Below are 24,479 nucleotides of genomic sequence, written 5' to 3' on the forward strand. Positions count from 1 at the left end.
AATTGTATTGGAATCTTTCATGTAACTCTGTTTTAGAGGAGATGGGAAAGATTGTTGCTTAACCATCTGTAATTTAGGCAGGGGATACCACACTGGGCATCAGAAAGCTTCAACCTGTGAGTGATCTGATCTTCCCTGTTGCTATGACAAATATATCAGTTATTTTGGGGCTGATAGCCAAGACGGTCTTCCAAATTATTAGGTAAAGCTTTTTAAGAATTATAGGTTCATTTGGTGTGGTTTAATCAAGCTGATACTTAGATTAATTCAAAGATTTGATGTTAATCCATTTTATTTTAATTTCATAGAGTCATAGCATCATAGAAGATTACGGCTGGAAGAGACTTCAGGAGGTCATCTAGTCCAACCCCCTGCTCAAAGCAGGGCCAACCCCAACTAAATCATCCCAGCCAGGTCTTTGACTCATTAATATGTATATTTTATGCTTTTTGCTTGTTTAGTTTAGCCAACAAATATATGAAATCAGAACCTTATGTGAGATATTTCTTCCCCAGACACTGGGTTCTCTACAATGAATCCTGCAGTAGATAATAGACTACTCTGTCACCCACTTGGTGGTGGTCCATAGAAAAACTGGCCCCAATAGTCGTCACAATATGCACCATGAAAATCAATTTGTATAATAAAATATGACAAAAAAGCCACACAGAACAGGAAAAGCATATTTAATTTTCTATTAAACATTTGACCAGAATACATTATTTCTCCAAAACCAAATACAAAGGAATAAGAATTTTTTACAGTATTAGGTAAGAACATAAAAAGAATGATCAACTCAAGGAAAATATTTAAACAAAGCAGATTTTAATATGTTATCTGATTTTCCCCATTATCTTATTTCAAGGTGATGAGGCATTACAATTAATGCTGTGAATCTCAAAGCAAGTTCTGGTCTAACCACTAATTCTGAATGTTTTTATTTACTTACAGAGGTTGGTTTTTTTTTTAAATTTCCAAAGCAGTAGTATGGAAAATATTTTAAAAGCAGATTCCCAAGAGTTTAAAAAGAGTCATGTAGCTGTAGTGATCCCTCTCAAAAATAATTTTAATTAAAGAAGCAATTTGTTATAAAGTTCAATGACAGCAAAGTGACCTTTCTCATTAATAATATGTGAGGCTTTTAAAAATTTCAGACTGGTTAACACCAATTTTTGTTCATATAATTCCTTGCATTATACTGTTTATAACCATTATGAATGTCTCAGTTTAGTCTAAAGTCACAATGACTACATTCACTTTGCCCTAGACAGATATATGGAGTTCAGCAAGACAGATGAATCTGATTACCCAAATTTAGAAAAACCTGTACTACTGTTACTTTCCATGTCTAGTTCCACTCTAAATGTTGACATATATATATATATATATCGAGTCTTGTGTGGAGTGCAGTCTAATGAATTCAAAGTTTAGCTTTGCCTGGCTGAAGCTGTAGGCTCTGAAGCTTCATAGCCATGCCCATGTTCCCAGAAACCTTCAATTTACCTTGAAAGAAAGCCTGCAAAGATGAAATGAAGAATGTTATTTTGTCCTTTGGATGCTTCTAATCCTTTCAGGTGACAATGTCTTGTCCTTATTGCACCACTTCATCCAAGGTATATACTTAATATTCTGAGGCTTTAAAATAGTATGGCAATACAGAATATGAAAAGACTTTGTAGCGTGGGCTGTAATTTCTTTAAAGACCAAACACATCACACCTCTGGCACTTACATGTAGACTCAGTTAAAGAACCAAGGAAAGGAAAAAAAAAAAAAAAGGAAATCATATGCCTGCTTCTCTACAGTTATTCCCCATATCAAAATACTGCATTATAAACTGCTTTACATATTTTACCTTTTAAATACTGAATCCAAAATGGGATTATAAAGGAAACCGCCAACCCCAACCGTCTGTGAAGAACGTGAGAAGAGAATATCTAGAATATGGGCATTTGAGAATTAGGTCCCAATCCTGCAGAGATTTATGCATGTGAGCAGTCCCAACAAAGTCAATGAGATGATTTACACATGTAAAGTTAAGCACATATGTAAATCTTTTCAAGATCAGGGCCTGATTGAACTTCCTGAAGTTTATATATAGTGCTACGCAATTGTGGTATCTAAGCAGTGAAGTATATTAAATGTCAGAAGTCTCCTTCACAACATAAGGAACGACTTGGACCCCACAAAAGCATGTCAGAACCCCTGAAATTTCAATCACAGACCACAAAACAGAGTTAATGGTTACTTCAGACAAATTATATAAAAATATTGGAAAGCAAAGGTGTATTTGGAAAAATTAGGACAGTATTCTATCTAAATATCTTACCAGGCTTGGCAAAAAAGTTTTGGGATTGGTTTTTTTTATTATATTCTCAGCTTTGCAAAGCAAGTGTACAATGCAAAGAGAAATTAATTTTCATAAATTTCATTAAGCCACCATCATATATGTTGGAGGGGGCTGGTGATGAGGAAAGCCAGACATTCCCGAATTGAATGGGATGGCTAACTACTTCTTTCTTTCACTTCAGACTGCTTCCTTTCTGTATGCCATGAAGCCTCCTCACAAGTGATTCATAGGCTACACACTGGAGTTCAGAGTGGAATATGCTTAACATCAACTGAAAAGCATTCCGAGATTGAGCATTATTGGCACTACTGTCAACAAACAACATTAACTGCTCTATAGTGACACCATGCAGTAACTATATGATTCTGATAAAGGCACTTTAGGGTTTAGGGTCATGTGGATTAAATGGATTTTTAAAGAGAGATTTTTTGTTCTCGTCCCCATATTGTGTCAGTACAGGACGGTTATGGTTGTTTGGATTTCCATACTTTCACATATTTGGATATTTAAGTTTAAGGTTAAATCTGAATTCCTGGGTTTGCAACATTTGTTATTTGGGATATTTAGAAAATCCCTATAATGTATTTTACCCTAAATTAGTGCGGGTAAATTCAACCTCAACTCCATTTTATCACACTGTTAGCCTGGGAATTTCCTTGAGTACTTTTAATAATAAAACTCAAGGAAATTCCCAGACAAAAAGCGTTATATATGAACCGCAAGCAAGAATACCAAAGAGAATGTTACCCTGAGATATTTCTGATGGTTTGAAAATATAAAGTAGCCACTTAAAATTAAAAATAATTTAAACTTTTAGTCCAGATTCACCAGTATGTTCTGATGGCTTTATGCCACTCTGAAGCAGAGCAAATCAGCAGGAGCATACTGGCCAATTCAACTGGGGTTTTTTTGGTTTGGTTTTTTTACAGCTGCCTTGAATCACCAGAGCAGCACAAAACAGCCACAGTATGTACTTCTGTTTCCTTCTTTCCCAAATTCTCCCTGCTGCTTGTGCCTGCTTATATCTCCCTGTAAACTACACCAGTTTCTCCCTCCTTTGTGCACCCCACAATCCCCTGCATACAGATAATAATTTCCCCCTCTTCCTCTCCTGCAACCTTCAGACCTCAAATTTCCCCTCCTCGCCTACCTGGTGAATACATCCAGTATAATATGTAGCTTTTCAAAACAAATGTTTAGGATTAAAAGGTCTTTCTTGCCTTTATTTCAAAAATGAAAGTTTGTGTGTCACAGAAACTAGTTAATAAAAATCAGAGAAACTCAAGAATTGCCCTCTTTCTCAATGGCCATCGACTCAATGGGACTGAGCATTAGCTGCCACCCTCAGTCAAACTGACCACTGCCACCACTTGTTTCCAATAAGTGAAGCCCCCTAAACTATCAGAAGGCAGAGAGGAACACTAGGAGAAACAATCCCTTATAAAAATGACCATCTGAGAACAGCCAGTGTCTTCAATCCCATTGAGAATAATGGGAGATGACAGCCATTTTGAAAGAGACCAGTTCTATGTGAAATTCTATGCAGAAGAACAAAATTCTTCATCATCTCCATGCTAAAGGAGAAACTTTCACTTATGAAGAACAGGGAAAAAATGACCATTAATCCTAAAATTACTCAAAGGACTCATTTTAAATTAATAAAATTTGCTTGTAAACTAATTAATATATTTGCTCGTAAAGTCTTACAAAATTGTAGTCTGTATTCAAAGAGTGAATGCTGTGATTTTGGTGAGGATATGCTGTATTCTTTGTACACAACAAACTGGTTGAATCTCTGGTTTAAGTGCAAAAATGCTCAATTAATCCTTAACTATGGAACTGTGAGTGGCACTTTCATAATTTCTAAATGTCCCAGTAGTGCAGTTACAAAACAGCAGGAATTTAATAAACAGAGTTTCAAGAATGAGAGAGTAACATTTCTAGAAGCAATATATGACTCGCGTACCTACAGAATCTTAGAATTGTGGCACAGTAAATTCCCTTGTTTTAGACTGTTCAGTACTTAGGTGTTCTGTGACTAGTGTACTTTCTACTATTCATTTCTTCAGCATGTAGCCTTGTTATAGTCAGGCTGAATCATGAAGCAATTCCAAAACAGGAAATTGTTTCATTGCACTTACTTATTGCCAGGTAAACATTCTGCCAAGTACACTGGAAGTATGTTAGTGTAAAACCCTATATTTGCTATCCTTTAGATCTAACAGGTGTTCAAAAATACTTTTACATAAAAAAGCCTTGATCACTTCACCAAAAGAATCCGGGAAAAATAGAGGTGTTGCTTCACAGCCTATGTAAAATAAAAACAGTTACACGTATTCATCTTTTCATTTAATCTTCATTTTACTTACTGTCTGTGGATTTATTTTGCCAGTCATTAAAGCCAACAAGTCAGAATCAGCCATTGTAATTGTACAGTCAGCCTTCTTATCTGTAACATATAACAGAGACAGAGTTTCACGGTTTAACTTCAAGTTGAGAGAGACAGAGCACTCCCAGTCATGAGTCACATTACAGCTCCTGAGAACCTAGGGCAGTGGAATGATTTGGTCTATAGGGTCACATGCTGCTTATTAACAGAGCTCAGCAGAAGGTGGAAGGAAGGGATAAAATATAAGCAAGCCTAATGAGCAGGTATAGCAGCATAGGTACAGCATAATCACCAACAATTATTTGTCAGGTAAGTGTCAAAAGGAACTTGATTGAGAAACCCTGTTACATAAGGATCAGCAAGAGTCCCTGACAGGGCTTTACAATATAGCTTATATAGTCAGACAGTACTTAGATTTAAGTATTACAGCATTTGCTACAAAATAAATCCATTAATAATAAAAGGGCACTGGGATTAGATGGGCTGGAGTATAGCAATAAGATTTAAAATCTTTCTCTAGACTGCTAGTTGAAATCAGAGCCAGGTCACTGGCAACTGGAAGTTGCTAATATCTGAGGACTGTTTGGGCCCTGTAAAGTGAGTCTGTGATCACAATCCAGTTCCAAAAGTATTAGAGTCCACAGCAATAATCCACCACAATTGTTCATCTCAACTGAGATGAGGGAGAGATCCTCAACCACACTTTAGCCCCTTTATGCTGGGGAAAGGATCAGACATAAATGGCCTCTAGAAGTCCTGGCTGGTTGGGATTTCCCTAATGCTGGCACTGCAGAAAAACAACTGTAAAACTGTCTTATGAGGACCTCTTCACAAGCCCAGCTGCAGGGGTTGTGCCAAGTGTGGGAGGGAAACATCAGATGTGGGGTCCAGCACACAGTGCAACAATGATCTTAGGGGCCACCACAGCCCCCAGAGCAGCCTAGGATCAGGAGGGATCAGGGGCCTCTTAAAGCCTCCCCTTCTCCTGATTTGTGAGTTTTGTGTTTATACCTCTGAGGGTGTGTCTACACTGGAATCAAAGTCCTGCAGCTGGCTCAGGTCAGCTGACTCAGACTCACAGGGCATGGGCTGCAGGGCTATACAATTGCAGTACAGACATCTGGGCTCTGGCTGGAGCCAGACTTTGGAACGCTGCAAGGGAGGAGGGTCCCAGAGCCCAAGCTCTAGCCAGAGTATCAACACAGCAATTTTATCGCCCTGCAGCTCAAGCCCGACACAGCTGACCCGAGCCAGCTGTGGCAGTGCAGATGTACCTTTGGAAATGCAGCACAGAACATCACCTGCAATGGGCATGACAAGATCTACTCTACAGAGTCCCCCCAGACCCAGCTTGATGCTCATTTGCAGGGAAGGGAAATGTCACTTCCTGTTCTGCTCCTGGGACTACACAGGGGATTTTAGTATTTGTGAAAGGTGCTGAAAATTAAGTAGTACTATTTTGTATTAGGTTTGGGAAACATACTTAATTCCCCATTCACGGAGAAACAGATCCTTATGTGATTAGTTAAAAGTTAACTCCAGGAGTTAGATTCATATTTTTTCACCCTTTTGGTATGTATTGTGAACTTAATTTCTAAGTAGCAATAAAAACATGGATTAGATGTTTATTTTTTCCTGAGACAGCTCCTGGAGATATGTATCACTACACAAACTCCAAGTTCAGGCATTTCCTGCCCAGAGCTTTTCAAAAGGAGGCATGCGTGTTCTGTTTTCCTTTGTACATTTCTTAACAAAAAGCTCATAGCCACAGCTGCTGAATTAGTGCAACCCCAGGAGATTTCAAGATCTCCTTAACTATAAGCCAGCTGAAAATGTTATCATCTATTTCATCCGTATCTGTAACCACAATGAGTTTTCACTCACTTTCTTGAATGGATTTTAATTATGACAAAAGATAGGCCAGTATCTATATATAGCATTATTCTTTAATGCATTCATAACAGAAAGAATAATGCACTGAAAACATCTTCTCCTTAAACTAACAATACCTTACTTAAATTCTGCTAACTCAGTTGCAGATTCATGTCCAAGGACAAAATTACAAAAGACATGAACCATCCAATTCTCTGAAGTACATTCAGTGAACAAGTCTGAGGTATGTTTACTCTACCGCAGTGTAAAAGAGAATGTCAAATATTTCCACTATTTCTGTAATTCCACTTCCCCTACCAAGTTTTGTACCCTTACCCATGCAGCCAATGATGATTTATCTTCCCTCAACCCTGGTGATTGTAAATGGGGCTTGAAATTAACACGGTTTTGTTAGCTGACTGCTAGCAAAGTATCCAGATAAATGGGATAAATCTGGCCTATATGGATGTTCTTGGAGGGCGGGTGGGAGGAGAAAAAACAAAACAAAAAATGAAGAGTCCATGATTGGCAACACTGGCCTGTCAATATCACCAGCAGCCAATGACAGTTTTAAGTGAAAACAAGGGTAATCTGTGGGTGCAGCAATTCTGGACATAGGCCATGCATGCTCCAATTTTCAGCGGCAATTAAGCCTGCCCCCCAAATTTCAAAAACAATCTTCTATCTGTCCATTCAGGCATTTCTAGGATATCCACTGGTGTAGTAGCTACCCAATTTTGTTTATTCTGGCATTGGTCCTTCCAAGAGTCATATGTCTGTTATAATCTCCTCAAATACTGCTTATCTAACTGGGAAGTCTTAAAAAAGTGTCCTAGAAAACATGAGGACAGAAGGAGAAGAAGAGGAACAGCACTTAATCTTAGCCATATCCAAACAATGAGGATTAAAACTTAACTTCATTTGTCAATGATGAAGTGGGGATTTTAAAAATAATGTAGTTCTTGTTTAACTAAAGTAGTTCATATTTTGTACCTAACCTTCAAGGAACTGATGGTTCCCTTTCATTCTGACAGTAATGGTGATACCGAAGGACATACTGGAGAGATAACATCACTGACCTGAATTAGTATCTACAGAGCCTTTACCATTTTTCACATCTACTATCCAAGTTGCTTCTTTACCACCAGGACCATCTTTTACTTTGAAGGCAAAGATACCACCAATTTTCTTGACAAATTGTTCTCCTTCCTGTAATGATCATGCACAAGTTACATTTGATGGACAAGCGAATCACTTCATTCCATTGGCTTTGGCACAATTAAAATAATTTGTTTTAACAGATGTTTACATCAAGCAGCAATAGATGAATCTTTCAACCTGTAATTAAAGATTTATTCAATTCATTTTGCTAAGCTTAATTTAACACACGCAAACCTGAATTTATGTACTATAGCTATTGTACATACACACATACTCTTCAAAAGTTGAATATCTGTTAATTTTTAGACCAATGGTAATACGTAATTGCTTTAATTAAACGTAATCATTCCCCATTTTTCAGAGTTACCACCTCCCACCATACTGATAAAAGTCTACTAAAAACAAAAAGAACAAATAATTCCAAGGTCTCAAATAACACTGACATTTACAAATATAAGTTTGAAAGCAAAGAGGCAAATATAGTATTATAAAACAGGTAAATATTAATACTTGCTTGAAAATTACAGGCTTGCCCTACTATAATTTTTGCTTTAAGCTTGGAAGAAGGCCATGTTACCATTCTTGCATTATATCAAGATAGCAAGCAGCAAACACCAAATAAAAGCTGAAAATTCTTAACAGTAACTAGGGTGAGCACAATACACAAAGTTTAACAACAGAAAAAGAGGAATATCAAAGACTAATTAAGTAACGCATAACTGCAACAGATGAGCAAAATTTGAATGAGAAATACAAAGAAAGTGGATAAGGAGAACAAGGTGAGATGTATCAAAAAGATAAAAAACTTTAATTAAACAAAAGCGATCAATACAACCCTTCAGGACAAAAATGGACAACATCTCAATATCTAAAAGACAAGAATGAGTTATGGCAAAAATATATCAAGGAACTATATATGATGACAGGCCTGAAAAACCTCAACTAGAGATCCATCAGGGAAGCCCATCAATAACTGATGAAAAAATCATGGCAGCAATAAATAGACTGCTGAATGGAAAGCACTAGGATGTGATGAAATACCAGCTGAATTGTTAAAAAAACATAGGGGATGAAGGGTTGAGAGCCCTGGCAGATGTAATGAAGAGTATGAATGATTTTACAACTTCACTGTGTATCCGAATCCCAAAAAAGAACAACGCTACAGATTGTGAAGACTATAGAACAATCAGACTAGTATCGCATGCCTCTAAGATACTTTTGTGAGTTGTTCAAGACCAAATACAAGGAAAAATTGAGAAGGAAGAAAGTGAACAACAATATGGAATCAAACATGGATAGGGTACCATAAACAGCATTATGAATGTGAAGCTCATCTTAGAAAGATCAATAGAAATGAGGAAACAGCATACTTGTGTTTCATTGACTTCTAAAAAGCCTTTGAGAGAACCACTACAAATTTCTCAATATAGTAACATCTGTAGGGACTGATGGGTACAAACTCCCAGTAATGAGGCAATTAGTGTATACTGGAATTAGAAGGCAACTATATAGAGAGATGAAAATGGAAAACCTAACAGAGGTTAAGAAAGGTGTGAGACAAGGTTGAATAAAGTCAGTAACATTATACAACATTTATGGCAAGTATCTGATGAAATTAATTGAAGAAATGGAAGGTTTTAACATGAATGGAGAATGAGTGAACAACATTTGCTATGCAAATGACAGTGTTGTTGGCTGATTCAAAAGAAGGTCTGATGAAGTTAGTGACGATTATATATAAATATGGCAAAGAATATGGCCCAGAGTTGAATATGGACAAGACAAAAATTATGGGTGTATCAAGGATCCTAGGAGAACATGCAAGATTCCAGTGAACAGCACAACTATACAGCAAGTGAGAAATTATTGCTACTTAGGAAGCATCATTACAGAAGATGGAAGATCGGATACTGAAGTCAGCACCAGAACAGCTAGAGCAAAAGACATTCTGGAAGAATAAATATCTGATGAGAATGGACATGAATCTGAAGATTAAATTCCAACTTATAAAAACTTGTATTTGGTCTGTGTTAAATCACAACTGTGAATCATGGACAGTCAATAAATTAATAACAAAAATTCAATCCTTCAAATTATGGTGTTATAGAAGAATTCAGAAAATATCATATATAACCAACTAAAAACTACTGGAAATGATTGGCACTCAGCAAAAGTTAGATTTTATGACGAGAAAGTTTTTATTTCAGGCCACATTTTAAGAGGTTGAGAGTGAGATGTATGTTTACAGGCACTGGAAGGGAAAGTTGATGACAGAAGAATGTGAGACAGAAAAAGAAGATCTTAGATGGATAATATGGTATCTTGGGTGGATCAAAAGGACGATTCACCCACAAAGAGATTAGCAGAGGACCATACAGAATGGGTTACCAAAGTTGCAAATCTCCAGTAATGGAGAGGCCATATTAGAAAAACACAGTGAACTACTAGCACCTGCCAGCAACTAGGAGCAAACTGTTTTAAGAACAAAGATCAGTTTGATATTCTTAGAGTAATCGAAGTGTTTTTGTAACTCATTTCACCTTCTGTGTACCAGAAACATAGCCTAGCAAATTCATAACAAATCACATCAGTTTCAAACTTTATATTACTAATGAAGAGAAGTGGACTACTTATACGCTTAAAGTTAAGCACGTGCTCAAGTGCTTTGTTAGACTGGGCCAGCGTGCTCATCATCTTCCAGGATTGAGCCTATAATTAGTAGCTCCTCTTCCAGCAACCTGTCAGAGGTGGAGGGAGGATGGGTTGAAATTTTGCAGCCATAGTAGCAGCAGCCTCTCTCAGCCTCAAAATCTTCTGTAGAGGTGGCAGAAACACCCCACACTCACTCCACCCAAATTAGTATTGGTGGGCTTCCCACCCTGCACACAGAGCCCTTTACTGGTGTGGTTATTGTCAGTTTCAGGGTAAGTGCATCTGCATTCCCTCTCTGTGGTCCACTCCAGGAATACTGCCCAGTGAGGTCTCAGATCTCTAGCCATCACCTGTCTCTGGGCAGGGACCCTTGTCCCACTCCCTTCTGCATGGGGGTTTTAAGACTGCCCAGCCCCATGTCACACTGTAATATCCCCAGAAAGCCATCTGTCTACAGGCCAGCATCTGAGCTGTGCTTTCTCTCTGAAAACAATGACAGGGTTTTTACCAGTGACCACACAGATCTTTCTCAGCAGAGAATATTTACTTTAGGACCAAAAAAAGCATTAAAAAAACATGTAAAAAACAATAAGAGTTCCTACACGAATGCTAAAACCTTACCAGAAGTCACCCATCAGTCTTATGGGGCCCTAATAAGCAAAAGTCTTTCCAACCTTTCCACAAGGGTTGGTGCCCCCTTGGACAGAAGGTCCTGTCCACTTGCTGGATCAGTAAGAAGGACCTGTATCAGTTCAGCTTTTTGTACCAAAAGAGTCTCTGGAAAACCCAGTTTGAACAAGTATATGCAAACACCCCAGAAGGTGGTGCTTTGGAGTTGTTTACATATCCCAGGTTATTACCTCCCACGGTTTTTAGTTCCAGGAAGAGCTGTGATAATCCGCCCCCACAGAGCAGAACACAATCATACATAATCCATCCATAAATTTAGTACAACGGTCCCCAAAAACACTCCATAGGATTGCAATATCTGTCACAGTCACCACCTACACAGTGCTTCCCAATCCAAAGTGTGGAGTGGAAAATCGCTCACTCACACAGACACCAACACCCGATTGTCAACAGCAACAACCAATTTTCTCCCTCAACACACATAGTGATCCTCTTAGTAGACTTAAGAAGGGGTCACATCTTTCATTTTAAAACACGCATGGATTCTGAAAAAGTTGATACAGCTTATGTTGAACAGCTCTTGCTCTGGACAAGTACATTTTTCAAGTCTTTGCATGTAGTGAGGCACTTGAGGTGTGAATTAAAGCTAGATGATCAACCTTATCTCTGAAGCCAAAGCATAACAAATAAAAAGTTAAGTCTCCCATTATAAAGACTTTTAAAAAATAATTAAAGTGATTTACCTCTTCAAGTTTCTTTTCAATCTCTTTGAAGACAAGATTGGCCTTAAATCCATCAAAAGTTGCGCTGGTGGGAATAGCCTGGATGCGCTGGGTGCTGAAATGAAAGGAAACCACTCATTTAAATCACTTAGGCTGTCTGTCATTGCAAAGTAAACTCAAGTTATCTACATTCAAGTTAGCCTGGCTCAAATGAGTGCAGCCACACTACAAAGTAACACTCAAACTGCACAGAGTGATTATGTTAGCAGCTGATGACTTATGCAAACTTAAGCTGTAGCCTATACCCTGACAGGCCAGCCAACTAGAGTTAAAAGCATCATCACACTCAAGTTAAAGGCGTGTGTGGGGGGATGGGATTCAAGCTGTAATGCAAGTTAACTCCGCAGTAAACACAAGATCTTAGAATAATGCAAAGAACCTAACAAATAACCCTCTATTACGTACAAATCTATCTCACCTAGAGCTACATATAAAGGCACTAAGTTCTGCTCTCATTTACCTGGATGTATACACAGAGTAACTTTTAATTACTGGAGCCACCGAATACAGTACATCTAGCTCTGATGACTTAAACCAACATTGCGCTAGTATGAAATACAATTTATTAAGATCTTTATTACCATGAAATGCAATAGTTTTCCCTTTGTTACCCAATGTTAACATATCACACTAAAACTGCATAGCTAAACGATGTGAACAGAGGAGCTTAACTTTTTTAATGCCAACATCTTACATTGTATACGTGCAATTCTTCTATTAGAGGTCTTTTACAGGCACAGCCTTTTGGAAAAAACAACATTAATAAGAAGGCAGCAATTGATAGATGTCTAGATTTTAATTTTCTATACTTTGAAAGTTATCTTCAGGAAAAAAGAAAAAAAAAATCTCACAATCTCCCACCAAATTTTTGTAAGATGAAATAAATGGGTTGTAGTAATAATTTCTAATTGCAGTTATTTAGGAGGAACACAATCAGCTGAGTATGCAAAACCTTTCCTCACACCCAAAGGAGAGCACTATTGTCAGTAACTCAAGATATGCTAGCAATGTAGAGACAATGCAAAGACTGCCCTTGCTCCAAAAAGCTTACAATTTAGAAAGACAAAAAAAGGGGGCTCAGGAAAGTAAATAATTGTGGCAGATATGGCAATTTCCTGCAATATACGTGAAAAAAACTAACTGAATTAAGTTTAAAGTATCTTTGGAGTCCATTATATTAAATGCAAAGGTTATGTGTTATTGTAGGCCAGGATTGTATGTAACCTCTTTAGGGGGCAGAGGTGATGTGAACCCTGGAAAGGGTTATGAACCTCAAAGGGCTATATTGAAAGTGGGCCAGACAAAAATGGACCTTTGGGACAAACAGTCAAGCAGTTTGCCTGCAAATTCCCCATCTCTGATTATGCAAAAATCTAGTCTTTTGAAGCAACAAGGAGTCCAGTGGCACCAGTCTTTTGAAGCTACACCCTGAGCAAAAGACCATTTTCTGCTGATTACCTATTCCCACAGTCTCAACATTAAAGTACAAGCTATATAAAGGAAAGACTGAACTATTCATGGTGGTTCTGGTTCTGAATCTGAGACAGTTATGAACTTGTAACCCATGGGGAAAGCTCTGCTGTGGATTTTGAAGAACAAAAAGCTTCCTGAGCCTGAGGCTGGAGTTCTGGGGTGACCTCTGATAAGTTTTTTTTTAACATGCATTTAGGTTCTTCTACTGTTTTTAATATGTTTTCTCCATAATACTGTCACCTTAAAAATAAATGTGCTTGCTTGTAAAGAGCTGTGTGGTAACTTGTGACTGTTGGCAATTACAGCCATTCATAACCTTCAGAGAGAAATTAAAAGCACAGATGCTGGCCTATTTAGGGGATGAAACAGGGTAGGCGGAGAACTGTGCAGCCTGGAAAAAACATGGTTAGAGATCCGACTGCTGAGAAGCCAGGAGCCTAAAGTTGGTGCCTTTGGTGGATCACGAGGGAGAAATACAGGTGCTGTTGCCCTGAACTGTTACAATAATATACAACACTTCCTGAGTTAGTGGGTTTAGAAATCTATATTGATGCCTATTGCAAAGTCTCCTGAACTAAACAACTGTAAAAAAATCAATTAAATATACCACCACCCTCGGCTTTTTTAATAAAAATCCTCATTTCCTATTAAAAACGACAAATAAAAGCCTGGCCAAAAAGACAGAGAGGGTCTTACAATGTAGCCTAAAGGCTGCTAAACTCTGGCACACTGACAAAAGGATCAGATTCCAGAAGCCTGGGTCTCCCACCAAGAACACTATATCACAACAGCTGTGACAAAGAGTAACCTCATGACATCTTTTGCTTTTATTTTCAACCTTTCAATCTCAACATCATTAATGAAAAATCCAACTCTTTGCTGTTTCATTCACCACTCCCTGGAGTACATTAATATAGTTGGCATGCATGGGAACTAGACCGAGATCAAACTAGAAATGAGTTGGAGAAAAACATCTCTCTCTGTCTTTGAAATTTTAAGAGAGATAATTTTGTTGTTCACGTTTTGAAAGCAACAGATACTAAATACTGGAACTGAGATGTCAAAAAGCTGTATAAACCAACATTAGAGAGACATGGTGAATGAGGTAATACAGTGAGAGAGAAGCTTTCAAGAGAAGAGAGCTCTCTTCTTCACGCCTGGGACCAACACAGCCACAACACTCCACACGTAAAACCAACATGTCAATTTTTCTAAACAAGGCTGAAAGTGAAAACAAGGGACAAAAAGGTCAGAAGGGACCACTATGATCATCTAGTCTAACCTCCTGCACAATGCAGGCCACAGAATCTCACCTACCCACTCCTGCAATAAACCTCTCACTTATGTCTGAGCTATCGATGTCCTCAAATCATGGTTTAAAGACTTCAAGGAGCAGAGAATCCTCCAGCAAGTGACCCGTGCCCCATGCTAGAGAGGAAGGCGAAAAACCACCAGGGCCTCTTCCAATCTGCCCTGGAGAAAAATTCCTTCCCAACCCCAAATATGGCGATCAGCTGAACCCTGAGCATGTGGGCAAGATTCACCAGCCAGATACCCAGGAAAGAATTCTCTGTAGTAACTCAGATCCCACCCCATCTAACATCCCATCACAGGCCATTGGGCCTAATTACCATGAATACTTAAAGATCAATTAATTGCCAAAATCATGTTATCCCATCATACCATCTACTCCTTTTCTTTTTGCGGATACAGACTAACACGGCTGCTACTCAAACTTATCGAGTTTAATCTTGAAGCCAAATAGGTCTTTTGCCCACACTGCTTCCCTTGGAAGGCTATTCCGGAACTTCACTCCTCTGATGGTTAGAAACCTTAGTCTAATTTTGAGTCTAAACTTTCTGATGGCCAGTTTATATCCATTTGTTCTTGTGTCCACATTGGTACTGAGCTTAAATAATTCCTCTCCCTCTCCAGTCTTTATCCCTCTGATATATTTATAGAGAGCAATCATATCTCCCCTCAACCTTCTTTTGTTTAGGCTAAACAAGCCACGCTCCTTGAGTCTCCTTTCCTCGGATCATCCTAGTAGCCCTTCTCTCCACCTGTTCCAGTTTGAATTCATCCTTCTTAAACCTGGGAGACCAGAACTGCACACAGTATTCCAGGTGAGGTCTCACCAGTGCCTTGTATAACGGTACTAATAAGTCCTTATCTCTACTGGAAATACCTCGCCTGATGCATCCCAAGGCCGCATTAGCTTTTTTCATGGCCAAATCACATTGGCGGCTCATAGTTATCCTGTGGTCAACCAATACTCCAAGGTCCTTCTCCTCCTCCGTTACTTCTAATTGATGCGTCCCCAGCCTATAACTAAAATTCTTGTTATTAATCCCTAAATGCATGACCTTACACTTCTCACTATTAAATTTCATCCTATTCCTATTACTCCAGTTTACAAGGTCATCCAGATCCTCATGTATGATATCCCGGTCCTTCTCTAAATTGGCAATACCTCCCAGCTTTGTATCATCCGCAAACTTTATTAGCACACTCCCACTTTTTGTGCCGAGGTCAGTAATAAAAAGATTACATAAGATTGGTCCCAGAACCTATCCCTGAGGAACTCCACTGGTAACCTCCCTCCAGCCTGACAGTTCACCTTTCAGTAGGACCTGTTGTAGTCTCCCTTTTAACCAATTCCTTATCCACCTTTCAATTTTCCTATTGATCCCCATCTTATCCAATTTAACTAATAATTCCCCATGTGGCACCGTATCAAACGCCTTACTGAAATCTAGGTAAATTAGATCCACTGCATTTCCTTTGTCTAAAAAACCTGTTACTTTCTCAAAGAAGGAGATCAGATTGGTTTGGCACAATCCATCCATTTGTTGTTGAACTCTAGCAAGTTCCCTCCCAAATCCTTTTATTTTTATGGACTGTCATATTTTGGCACAACCCCTGTTCATACTAATAATTTAAAACTACAAAATATATAAAGTTTTGAAAATAAAAACAGTTTGGAATTGCTTTACAGGAATGGACCAATTATGCATTTACAATAGTATGGCATTCTACAACCCTGGCCAAAACTGAATGAACCGCAGAAAGGTATAAAACTTCTACAATGCCACTTAAATATGTGTATTATACAATGGTGAAATTTCTCTATGACCACACCTGATAGTTCACCAATGAAAACCTGATGACCCTTGCAGCTATTCATATAGATTTACCATTGTTAATCTTACTACATTCTTGGCCTCGATAATCCCATGACAGAGTTCCTCAGATTAACGACCTGTTTAATTTTTTAAAAATTCATTTTCTTTGTTGTCTTTTAATGTTTACCACCCCCCTTATCCTTTTACTATGAGACCAGAAAAATATGAAAACTCAAATGGACTTCCATATACCTTTCATTAATTTATATACCTGTAGTGTATCTTCTCTTACTCTTGCCTATCTGAATTAAGAAATTCTATATCTATAATCTCCCTTTGTATGGAAACTCCCTCATATGCCTATAATCCCAATTATCTCTCTGCTGTAAGAACACATATACATACACTTGTTCCTAAACTAGGGGTTTTTTATTCCGACAATACTCTTTTTAAACAAATATTATTGCAAAAATATTTGTACACGCAGGAACACCAACCCCAATTCCTATGCAAATATTCCACATCTGTCATCACCAAAGCCATCAAATATCCACATCACTATCAAAATCTGTGATGGGGATTATTAAACCCTTCCCAATAGTAAACAAACTTCCAATAAGTAGTAACAAACCTTACACTGCACAGATTTGGAAACAGGCATCTCTGTTGTCAGTAGTATTGGGAATCCTGGCCCCACTGAAGACAATGGCAAAACTCCATTAAATAAGAACCCCAAAGAAAAATATCAGGTGCGTGCTAGTTTAAAAAACAAAATCCCACTCACATGTTCTCTGTGAAACTAAGATTTTTCTGCTACAAAAAAAAACTGCTCTTGAGCAGAAAAGGCATGAAGCTACTCTGTTTTATTTCGTATTTCTTATCCAAATGACTATTATTTGTACGTCTAAACAAATAAAAAGGAATCTGTGGCTACTGACTACAGTACCTAGGAATGGTCAGTGACCTGTGCATTCAGCCTGGAGCATTTTGAAGTACTAAAGGTATGAAGGTTGAAGCTTTCATGCTGTTTTATGGCAATTGAATTGCAGTCTTAAAATGTCTGGAGTTTTACAAGAATCATATAATTAAGTATCAGTGCCAGTTTTTCATATCCCTTTTCCTTAAATTTACTTAGAATTTTGGACATGGAGACAGATACTTATGAGAACACAATTAAGGAGGGGGGAAAAAAGCAGCCATCGTGCCCAACACCAAAACCATTATGAAAGTTGAAACAGACTGCAGAAAAAATAGCTGCACATAAGCATTGAGAAAGAGTTGTGCATTCAGAAACTGCATTTTTCCCTGCTGTGAGGGAACAAACATAATCCAAGCAGTCTATTTAATGGGGTACTGAGAAAACTGCTTTGTATGTGCAAAATAAGCCAGTTATAGGCACATTTTCATTTCAGCACTACCGAACTGGATCTACCACACTATTTAAACATTACATCCCACTTTTCGCTGCACTCAAACAGGAAACCTCTGTCTTCCAAAGTAAAGTATAATGCTACCTCTTCTCCGATGACATTTATGCACAGATTTATAGAAACGCAAATAGATAAAAACTCACCTTACAGCTTCAGGAAAACCCATTCTGTATAATGTTACAACTACAGCACCACCAAGGCCTATGTTATGTTGCAGAGCAACCTTTGCACCAGGAACTTGTCTCTTCCCAGCTTCCCCTCTTAGCTGCCAGCAGAGTTCAGCACACTGAGCCAGACCTAAAAAATCAAACACAGAGGAGGCAGATCTTAAAACACTCCAACTATTGCAAAAGCAAGCAACAAATACAATAACGTTTTATATCATGCTACACTTCAGCAAACTAAAATTTAAAGAACTCCATTACCAAAATCCTAAGAAAAAAGCCTCTCAAGGATTTTGTTTGTTTTTTTTAAACAGAAGCTTAAAGGATGAGGTAATATCTTGTATTGAACCAACTTCTGTTGGAGAGAGAAGTTTTCGAGCCACACAGAGCTCTTTTTCAGGTCTGTGTGGCTCGAAAGCTTGTCTCTCTCACCAACGGCAGCTGGTCCAATAAAACATATTAATATCCTGGGACCGACACAGCTACAATTACACTGCATACAACAACTGAAAGGAATACAAGGAATACAAAAACTAGGAGTACTTAGGGCTAGAAAGTTATACTGATTTAAAAATGAACAAATCTTAAAAATGCTGTTTTCTTTTATGGCAAATTCACTACTGACCATGACTTAGGTAATAATAGTATTTAGCTTTGATATAGCTAAAATATGGGATAATATGACAAAGTGTTTCAATCTATTTTGAAAATATTAGTTTTATGAAGTTTTAGTACACATCAAAATGTAATACTGTAATAAGACTGCTTGACAAATATTTCTTATCATTGATATAACACTTAATAGACAAGTATTTTTCCACAATACAAACCTTACCATTTGAGAATTCTGACTGCAGTTTTAAAAAGAACAAGCAAACAAGGAGGACACTATGAACCTAGGCAAGACTAAAAATTGACCAATACTCAGAGAGTTGTGCTTTTGGAAAGCTTTAGCTTAAAGAACACTGTCAATTTTAATTTTTTTGATAAAGCACCAGTTCAATTGTACTATAGGCATGAACATTTTTTTAAAGTCCTTTAAAAATATTTAATAATTTTTGCCTCCCTCTTGAAATTTGGAAGATCTTTCCAGCAATTAAAAAACTAACTATACAAGTAAAACAGTGAAGCTGAATATGGCCTTGGATCTAAGGTCCATTAAAATCAATGGGAATTCTTCCATTGATTTCAATGGGCCTTGGATTGAGCCCTATTTGTTGATACGTCGGGGTACCTAAACTTTTTGACTAATTTGCATAGGTTTATTTTAAAAATGCCCACAATCACTGTATTTTGTCTGTACTTTCATCTTCCTTGAAAGATAGGACAGAAATTGTACAAATTTCTCCAGTGAAATAAACACCCCACAGAGTTAGCTTTATCCTGACTTTGGAGCTGCAATACTGGCATATTTTAGTACTCTTACGCTGACTTTGGGCTTCAGGGTGTGTCTCTTAAGCAATCTTTGGTTTTATAAAACTAATATTTTCTCAGTTTTAGGAAAAAAAACAACACAGTATTTACATTAGTGCACGCATACTCTATAAACATACAAGTTCCTGACTCAAAGTAATGCATTTTTCACTTTCATCCCCTTCAAATGTCCACTGTATTGAAGATTAGTTTCCTTATTCTTTAACCATTTTATGGTAATACCTTCCAGATGAAGCCATTACTCTGAATGTCAAATTCTGGCTTACCAACATGAGAGTCCCTTCAAGAAAATTCCAATTATTTAATGAAGGCTTTATTACAAAAACAGCTGCTTGACAGTGAAATTTTAGTCTTTAAAAAGAGAGTACGTTCTGAAAATCATATAAAGCATTTTTATGTAGTTCCATTTTTCACACCTTGATGGCAGTACTATAAATCCTTCTGCCAAAAGTCTGTCCAAAGATTGCATTAGCACAGCATTCGTGACACCTTTAGGAATTCATAGATATTTAGGTCAGAAGGGACCATTATGATCATCTAGTCTGACCTCCTGCACAACGCAGGCCACAGAATTTCACCCACCACTCCTACAAAAAAAACCTCACACCTATATCTGTGTTATTGAAGTCCTCAAATCATAGTTTAAAGACTTCAAGGAGCAGAGAATCCTCCAGCAAGTGACCCGTGCCCCATGCTACAGAGGAAGGCGAAAAACCTCCAGGGCCTCTTCCAATCTGCCCTAGAGGAAAATTCCTTCCCAACCCCAAATATGGTGATCAGCTAAACCCTGAGCATATGGGCAAGATTCATCAGCCAGATACTACAGAAAATTCTTTCCTGGGTAACTCGGCTCTCACCCCATCTTATAGCCCATCACAGGCCATTGGGCCTATTTACCATGAATATTTAATTACCAAAACCATGTCATCCCATCATACCATCTCCTCCATAAACTTATCGAGTTTAATCTTAAAGCCAGATAGATCTTTTGTCCCCACTGCTTCCCTTGGAAGGCTATTCCAAAACTTCACTCCTCTGATGGTTAGAAACCTTCGTCTAATTTCTAGTCTAAATTTCCTAGTGGCCAGTTTATATCCATTTGTTCTTGTGTCCACATTGGTACTGAGCTTAAATAATTCCTCTCCCTCTCTCGTATTTATCCCTCTGATATATTTAGAGAGAGCAATCATATCTCCCCTCAACCTTCTTTTAGTTAGGCTAAACAAGCACAGGAGAGAAGTACTTCTTTCAATTCTGCTGTAGTAATAAATAAATAATAGTAACAATGTAGTACTTCAAAGGTCGGAAGTAACCAGTTGAATTCAAAACCATTTGCTAAGTATTTCTTACATAAATAAAAACCTGATCGCAAAGACTCCTGAACATGTTAGGGTTGTGGGTTTTTTTAAACTAAAAAAAAGCCTACTGCTCAAGTAGTGCTTTGTTTTTACGTTATACAGGAAAGTATGCTGGCATACAGGACCATGGTGTATTTGGATTTGGGTAATAGGTAGCAGATTTAAAACAAACAAAAGGAAGTATTTTTTCACACAACACACAATCAGTCAACCTGTGGAACTCCTTGCCAGAGGATGTTTTGAAGGCCAATACTATAACAGGGTTAAAAAAAGAACTAGATAAATTCATGGAGGATAGGTCCATCAATGGTTATTAGCCAGGATGGGCAGGAATGGTGTCCCTAGCCTCTGTTTGCCAGAAGTTGGAAATGGGTGCCAGGAAATGGATCACTTGATGATTACCTGTTCTGTTCATTCCTTCTGGGGCACCTGGAATTGGCTACTGTTGGAAGACAGGATACTGGGCTGGATGGATCTTTGGTCTGACCCACTATGGCCGTTCTTATGTTCTTCACAGCTGAAAATGCTGTGAATGGAGGAAGGGCAGGAAGACTCGGCAGGTGAGGCAGCTGGCGCAGAGCTCCAGGATGTTGATGTGCATCTGCGCCTCCCTGGGGGCACATGGCTGTCCAGATGAACTCCCCAGCCAACAAGCGAGTCATCCGTGGTGAGAGTGGTATGGGGGGCATGAAAGGGATGCTGGCTAAGACTCTGGACAGGTTGCACCACCACATGAGGGAGGTGAGCACAGAGGGAGGAAGCAAGATCAGCTTGCCTAGGCTGTCTGACTGAGGATCACAGATGGAGTGGAGCCACAGCTGGAGGCAAAGCATATGGAGGCAGGCATGCAGCACGACAGAGGTGCAGGCAGACATTTGGTCCAGGAGAGAGAGGCACTGATGGACTCGTGTGCGTGGATGACGGTGGAGCTGCGTGATGAGAGCAGTGAGGGTGGTGAAGCGGTCCGAGGGAAAAAAGGTGTGGGCTGCAACTGAGTACCGACGGGTCCCTATGAAAATGAGCATGCAGGCAGGGGTAAGGACAGATTTCTCCTCGTTGATGCAAATCCCCAAGGTGTCTAGGAGGATGCGTAGGGTCCGGATAGCGATAAGGAGGCAGGCCTGGAATGGAGCCACAAGGAGCCAATCATCCAGGTAGGGAAACACGGAGTGACCCAGGCGACACATGTGGGCCAACACAACAGCGAAAACCTTCATAAAGATGAGGGGGCAGTGCAATCCCAAAGAGAAGGACCTGGAATTGGTAGTGTGAACGCCCCACCGCGAAGTGGAGGAATTTGCAAGGAACAGGGGGATGTCTGTATGGAAATATGCATCCTTCATATCAAGAGCCGTGAACCAAGCCACTGAGGGAAGGGACAGGATGATGAGGGGGAGCATGACTACCTGGAAACGGAATCTGCGGATAAATTTGTTCAGCAACTGGAGGTCCAAAATGGGATGGATGCCCCCTTCTTCAGTACGAGGCAGTAAGGGGAGTAGAAACCACAGCCATGGTAGTGCTGTTGAACAGATTCTATGGCACCCTTCCAAAGGAAGGCATCTACTTCCTCTCAGAGAAGGTGGTACTGGGAGAGATCCCCAAGAGGTCCCCGGAGTGAGTGATGGGGCAGGAAGGAAAAGAATTCTATGAGGTACCCCTGGTGACCAATGTCCAACACCCAACCATCAGTGGTAATCTTGTCCAGTTGCGACCAAAAAGGGCAAGATGACCCACAAAAACAATTGCGGGGGTGACTGGAGGGAGGTTCACGGGTCTCCAGGAAGGACGCAAAAGGGCTGCTTGGAGGAACGTTGCAGGAAAGCAGAAGTGGCAGGAGCAGCGGCAGTGGAATAGTAGGGCAGTAGTGAGCGCAGATGATGCTGAAACACTTCCACTGGACATTGAGGATAGGGCTGGTAGGTGGCATGAGGGCAGGGTCTGAAGGACAGAGCCATTCCTTATGGTACGGTGAATTGGGGCGACCGCTCCGGGCTCCACGCTTTGGGTGGCCCCGTGAGCCAGCGCGATTGGCCAGCATGCATGGATGGCGTGTGAACCGCTGGCTGGGGGAGGCTAGCCCCAGCCCCACCCCTTCCACCCGAGGGAGAGCGCACGGCGGCGGCGCTGCAGCCTCCCCAGCCCTGCAGCACCGGGAGGGAGAGTGCACGGCTCTGCCGCAGCCTCCTCAGCCCCCTGGAGCCCAGCGTCACTGCCCTGGGGAGGCAGAGTGTGGGCAGGGCCACGCTTGGCTGTTTGGGGAGGCACTGCCTCCCCTACCCGCTGCCCGGGGTGGTCAGTCCTGGAAGCGACGGATTCATCACTTCCACCCCAGGCCCTGCACCCCTCTAGGGACGGCCCTGCTAAAGGACCACCTCTGTTGCCTGCAGGTTGGGGTCAGGGTGTATATGCCAAGTGACCAGAGGGTGGTACGAGAGTCCTTAAGGGAGTGCAGGGACTCACTGGTTTTGTCGCTAAACATTTTGTTATTGTCAAAGGGGAGGTCCTCAAGTGTAGTCTGGACCTCCTTTAGAAACCTGCTAGATTATAGCCAGCAATCATGGCAGAGGACAACCCCTGAGGCCAGAGAGTGGGACGCAATATCAGCAGCATCAACTGCTCCCTGGAGGAACGTTGTGACCAACTTGTCTTCATCCAGGAGGTGTTAAAGTCCTGCTGCTTCTCTAGATGGAGGAAAGCTTTAAAGTCCACCAGTTTGGAGTATGAGAGGAAGTTGTACTTGGCCAGGATGGCCTGGTAGCTGGCAATGCAGAACTGTCCCCGCAGAGGAGTTAGGGTGACCAGATGTCTTATTTTCATAGGGACAGTCCCGTTTTTGGGGACTTTTTCTTATATAGGCACCTATTACCTCCCACCCCCCTGGTCCCATCTTTTCACAGTTGCTATCTGGTCACCCTAAGAGGAGTTGACCTTGCAGCCAGCAAGTCCAGCTTCTTGGCATTGTGATTAGCACGGACGGGGGAGTGCAGTTGCCAGGCATGCTCAGTTACTGCATGGACTACAAAAGAGTTTCATGGCAGGTGAGTATATAGAAAGTCTGCGCCTTTGGTGGGCACGAAGTAGAGATGCTCCACCCGCTTGGGAGTAGGGGCACAAGAAGCTGGGGTGTGCCAGACTATTTGGGACAGTTGTAAAATGGCCTTGTGAATAGGCAGGGCAGTAGGGGATGCCCGGGCGGGTTGCAATATGTCCAGGAACTGATTCTGGGGGTCCTGTACGTCATCTACAGGCAGGTTGAGGGCTGTAGCAGATCCTGGTCTTGCAGGTGGTCATCGGGGAGAGAGAGAGAGGGCAGAATAAAGGCATCATCTGGGGAGGAAGAGGTGCAAATAGGGACCAGAGGATCCAGTGGTGCTGCTGGTGCTGGAAAGTCCTGGGGCTTCTCAGACAGAGGGAGGGACAGTACATTGGGAACAGCAGGTGATGCAGGCATGGTTGTCCCCTGCAATTCATCTAGGGGTCCCAAGCAGCCCAGTAGGGCCAGGCATAGGGGTCACCTGGCATCAGCATGGAACCATGGGTCAACCAGAGGGGCATACATGATATGGGTGATGCCAGGGGTCCAGGCTATATGACTGGGTGGGCAAGAAGGCAGAGTCCAGCCCAGAAGACCACTCAGAGGCGGAAGACAAGTCCAAT

General features: G+C 40.3%; 1 protein-coding gene across 2 annotated transcripts in view; it reads right to left on the bottom strand.

Annotated features, from left to right (window-relative positions):
- Window positions 1-669: 669 nt before the first annotated feature.
- Window positions 670-24,479, bottom strand: part of SCP2 (sterol carrier protein 2) — a 56,482-nt gene continuing 32,672 nt past the window's right edge. For both annotated transcript variants that reach the window (XM_084637604.1, XM_084637603.1), the window contains exons 12-16: window positions 18,007-18,160; window positions 11,797-11,890; window positions 7,690-7,819; window positions 4,719-4,798; window positions 670-1,516 (exon numbers count right to left, since the gene is read on the bottom strand). In XM_084637604.1, the coding sequence (XP_084493730.1) occupies window positions 1,421-1,516; window positions 4,719-4,798; window positions 7,690-7,819; window positions 11,797-11,890; window positions 18,007-18,160 (554 nt within the window). In that variant the 3' untranslated portion in view covers window positions 670-1,420. The remainder of the gene's footprint in view (window positions 1,517-4,718; window positions 4,799-7,689; window positions 7,820-11,796; window positions 11,891-18,006; window positions 18,161-24,479) is intronic.

The sequence above is a fragment of the Lepidochelys olivacea genome (assembly GCF_965140295.1).
Source record: "Lepidochelys olivacea isolate rLepOli2 genome assembly, chromosome: 8".
NCBI lineage: Eukaryota > Metazoa > Chordata > Testudines > Cheloniidae > Lepidochelys > Lepidochelys olivacea.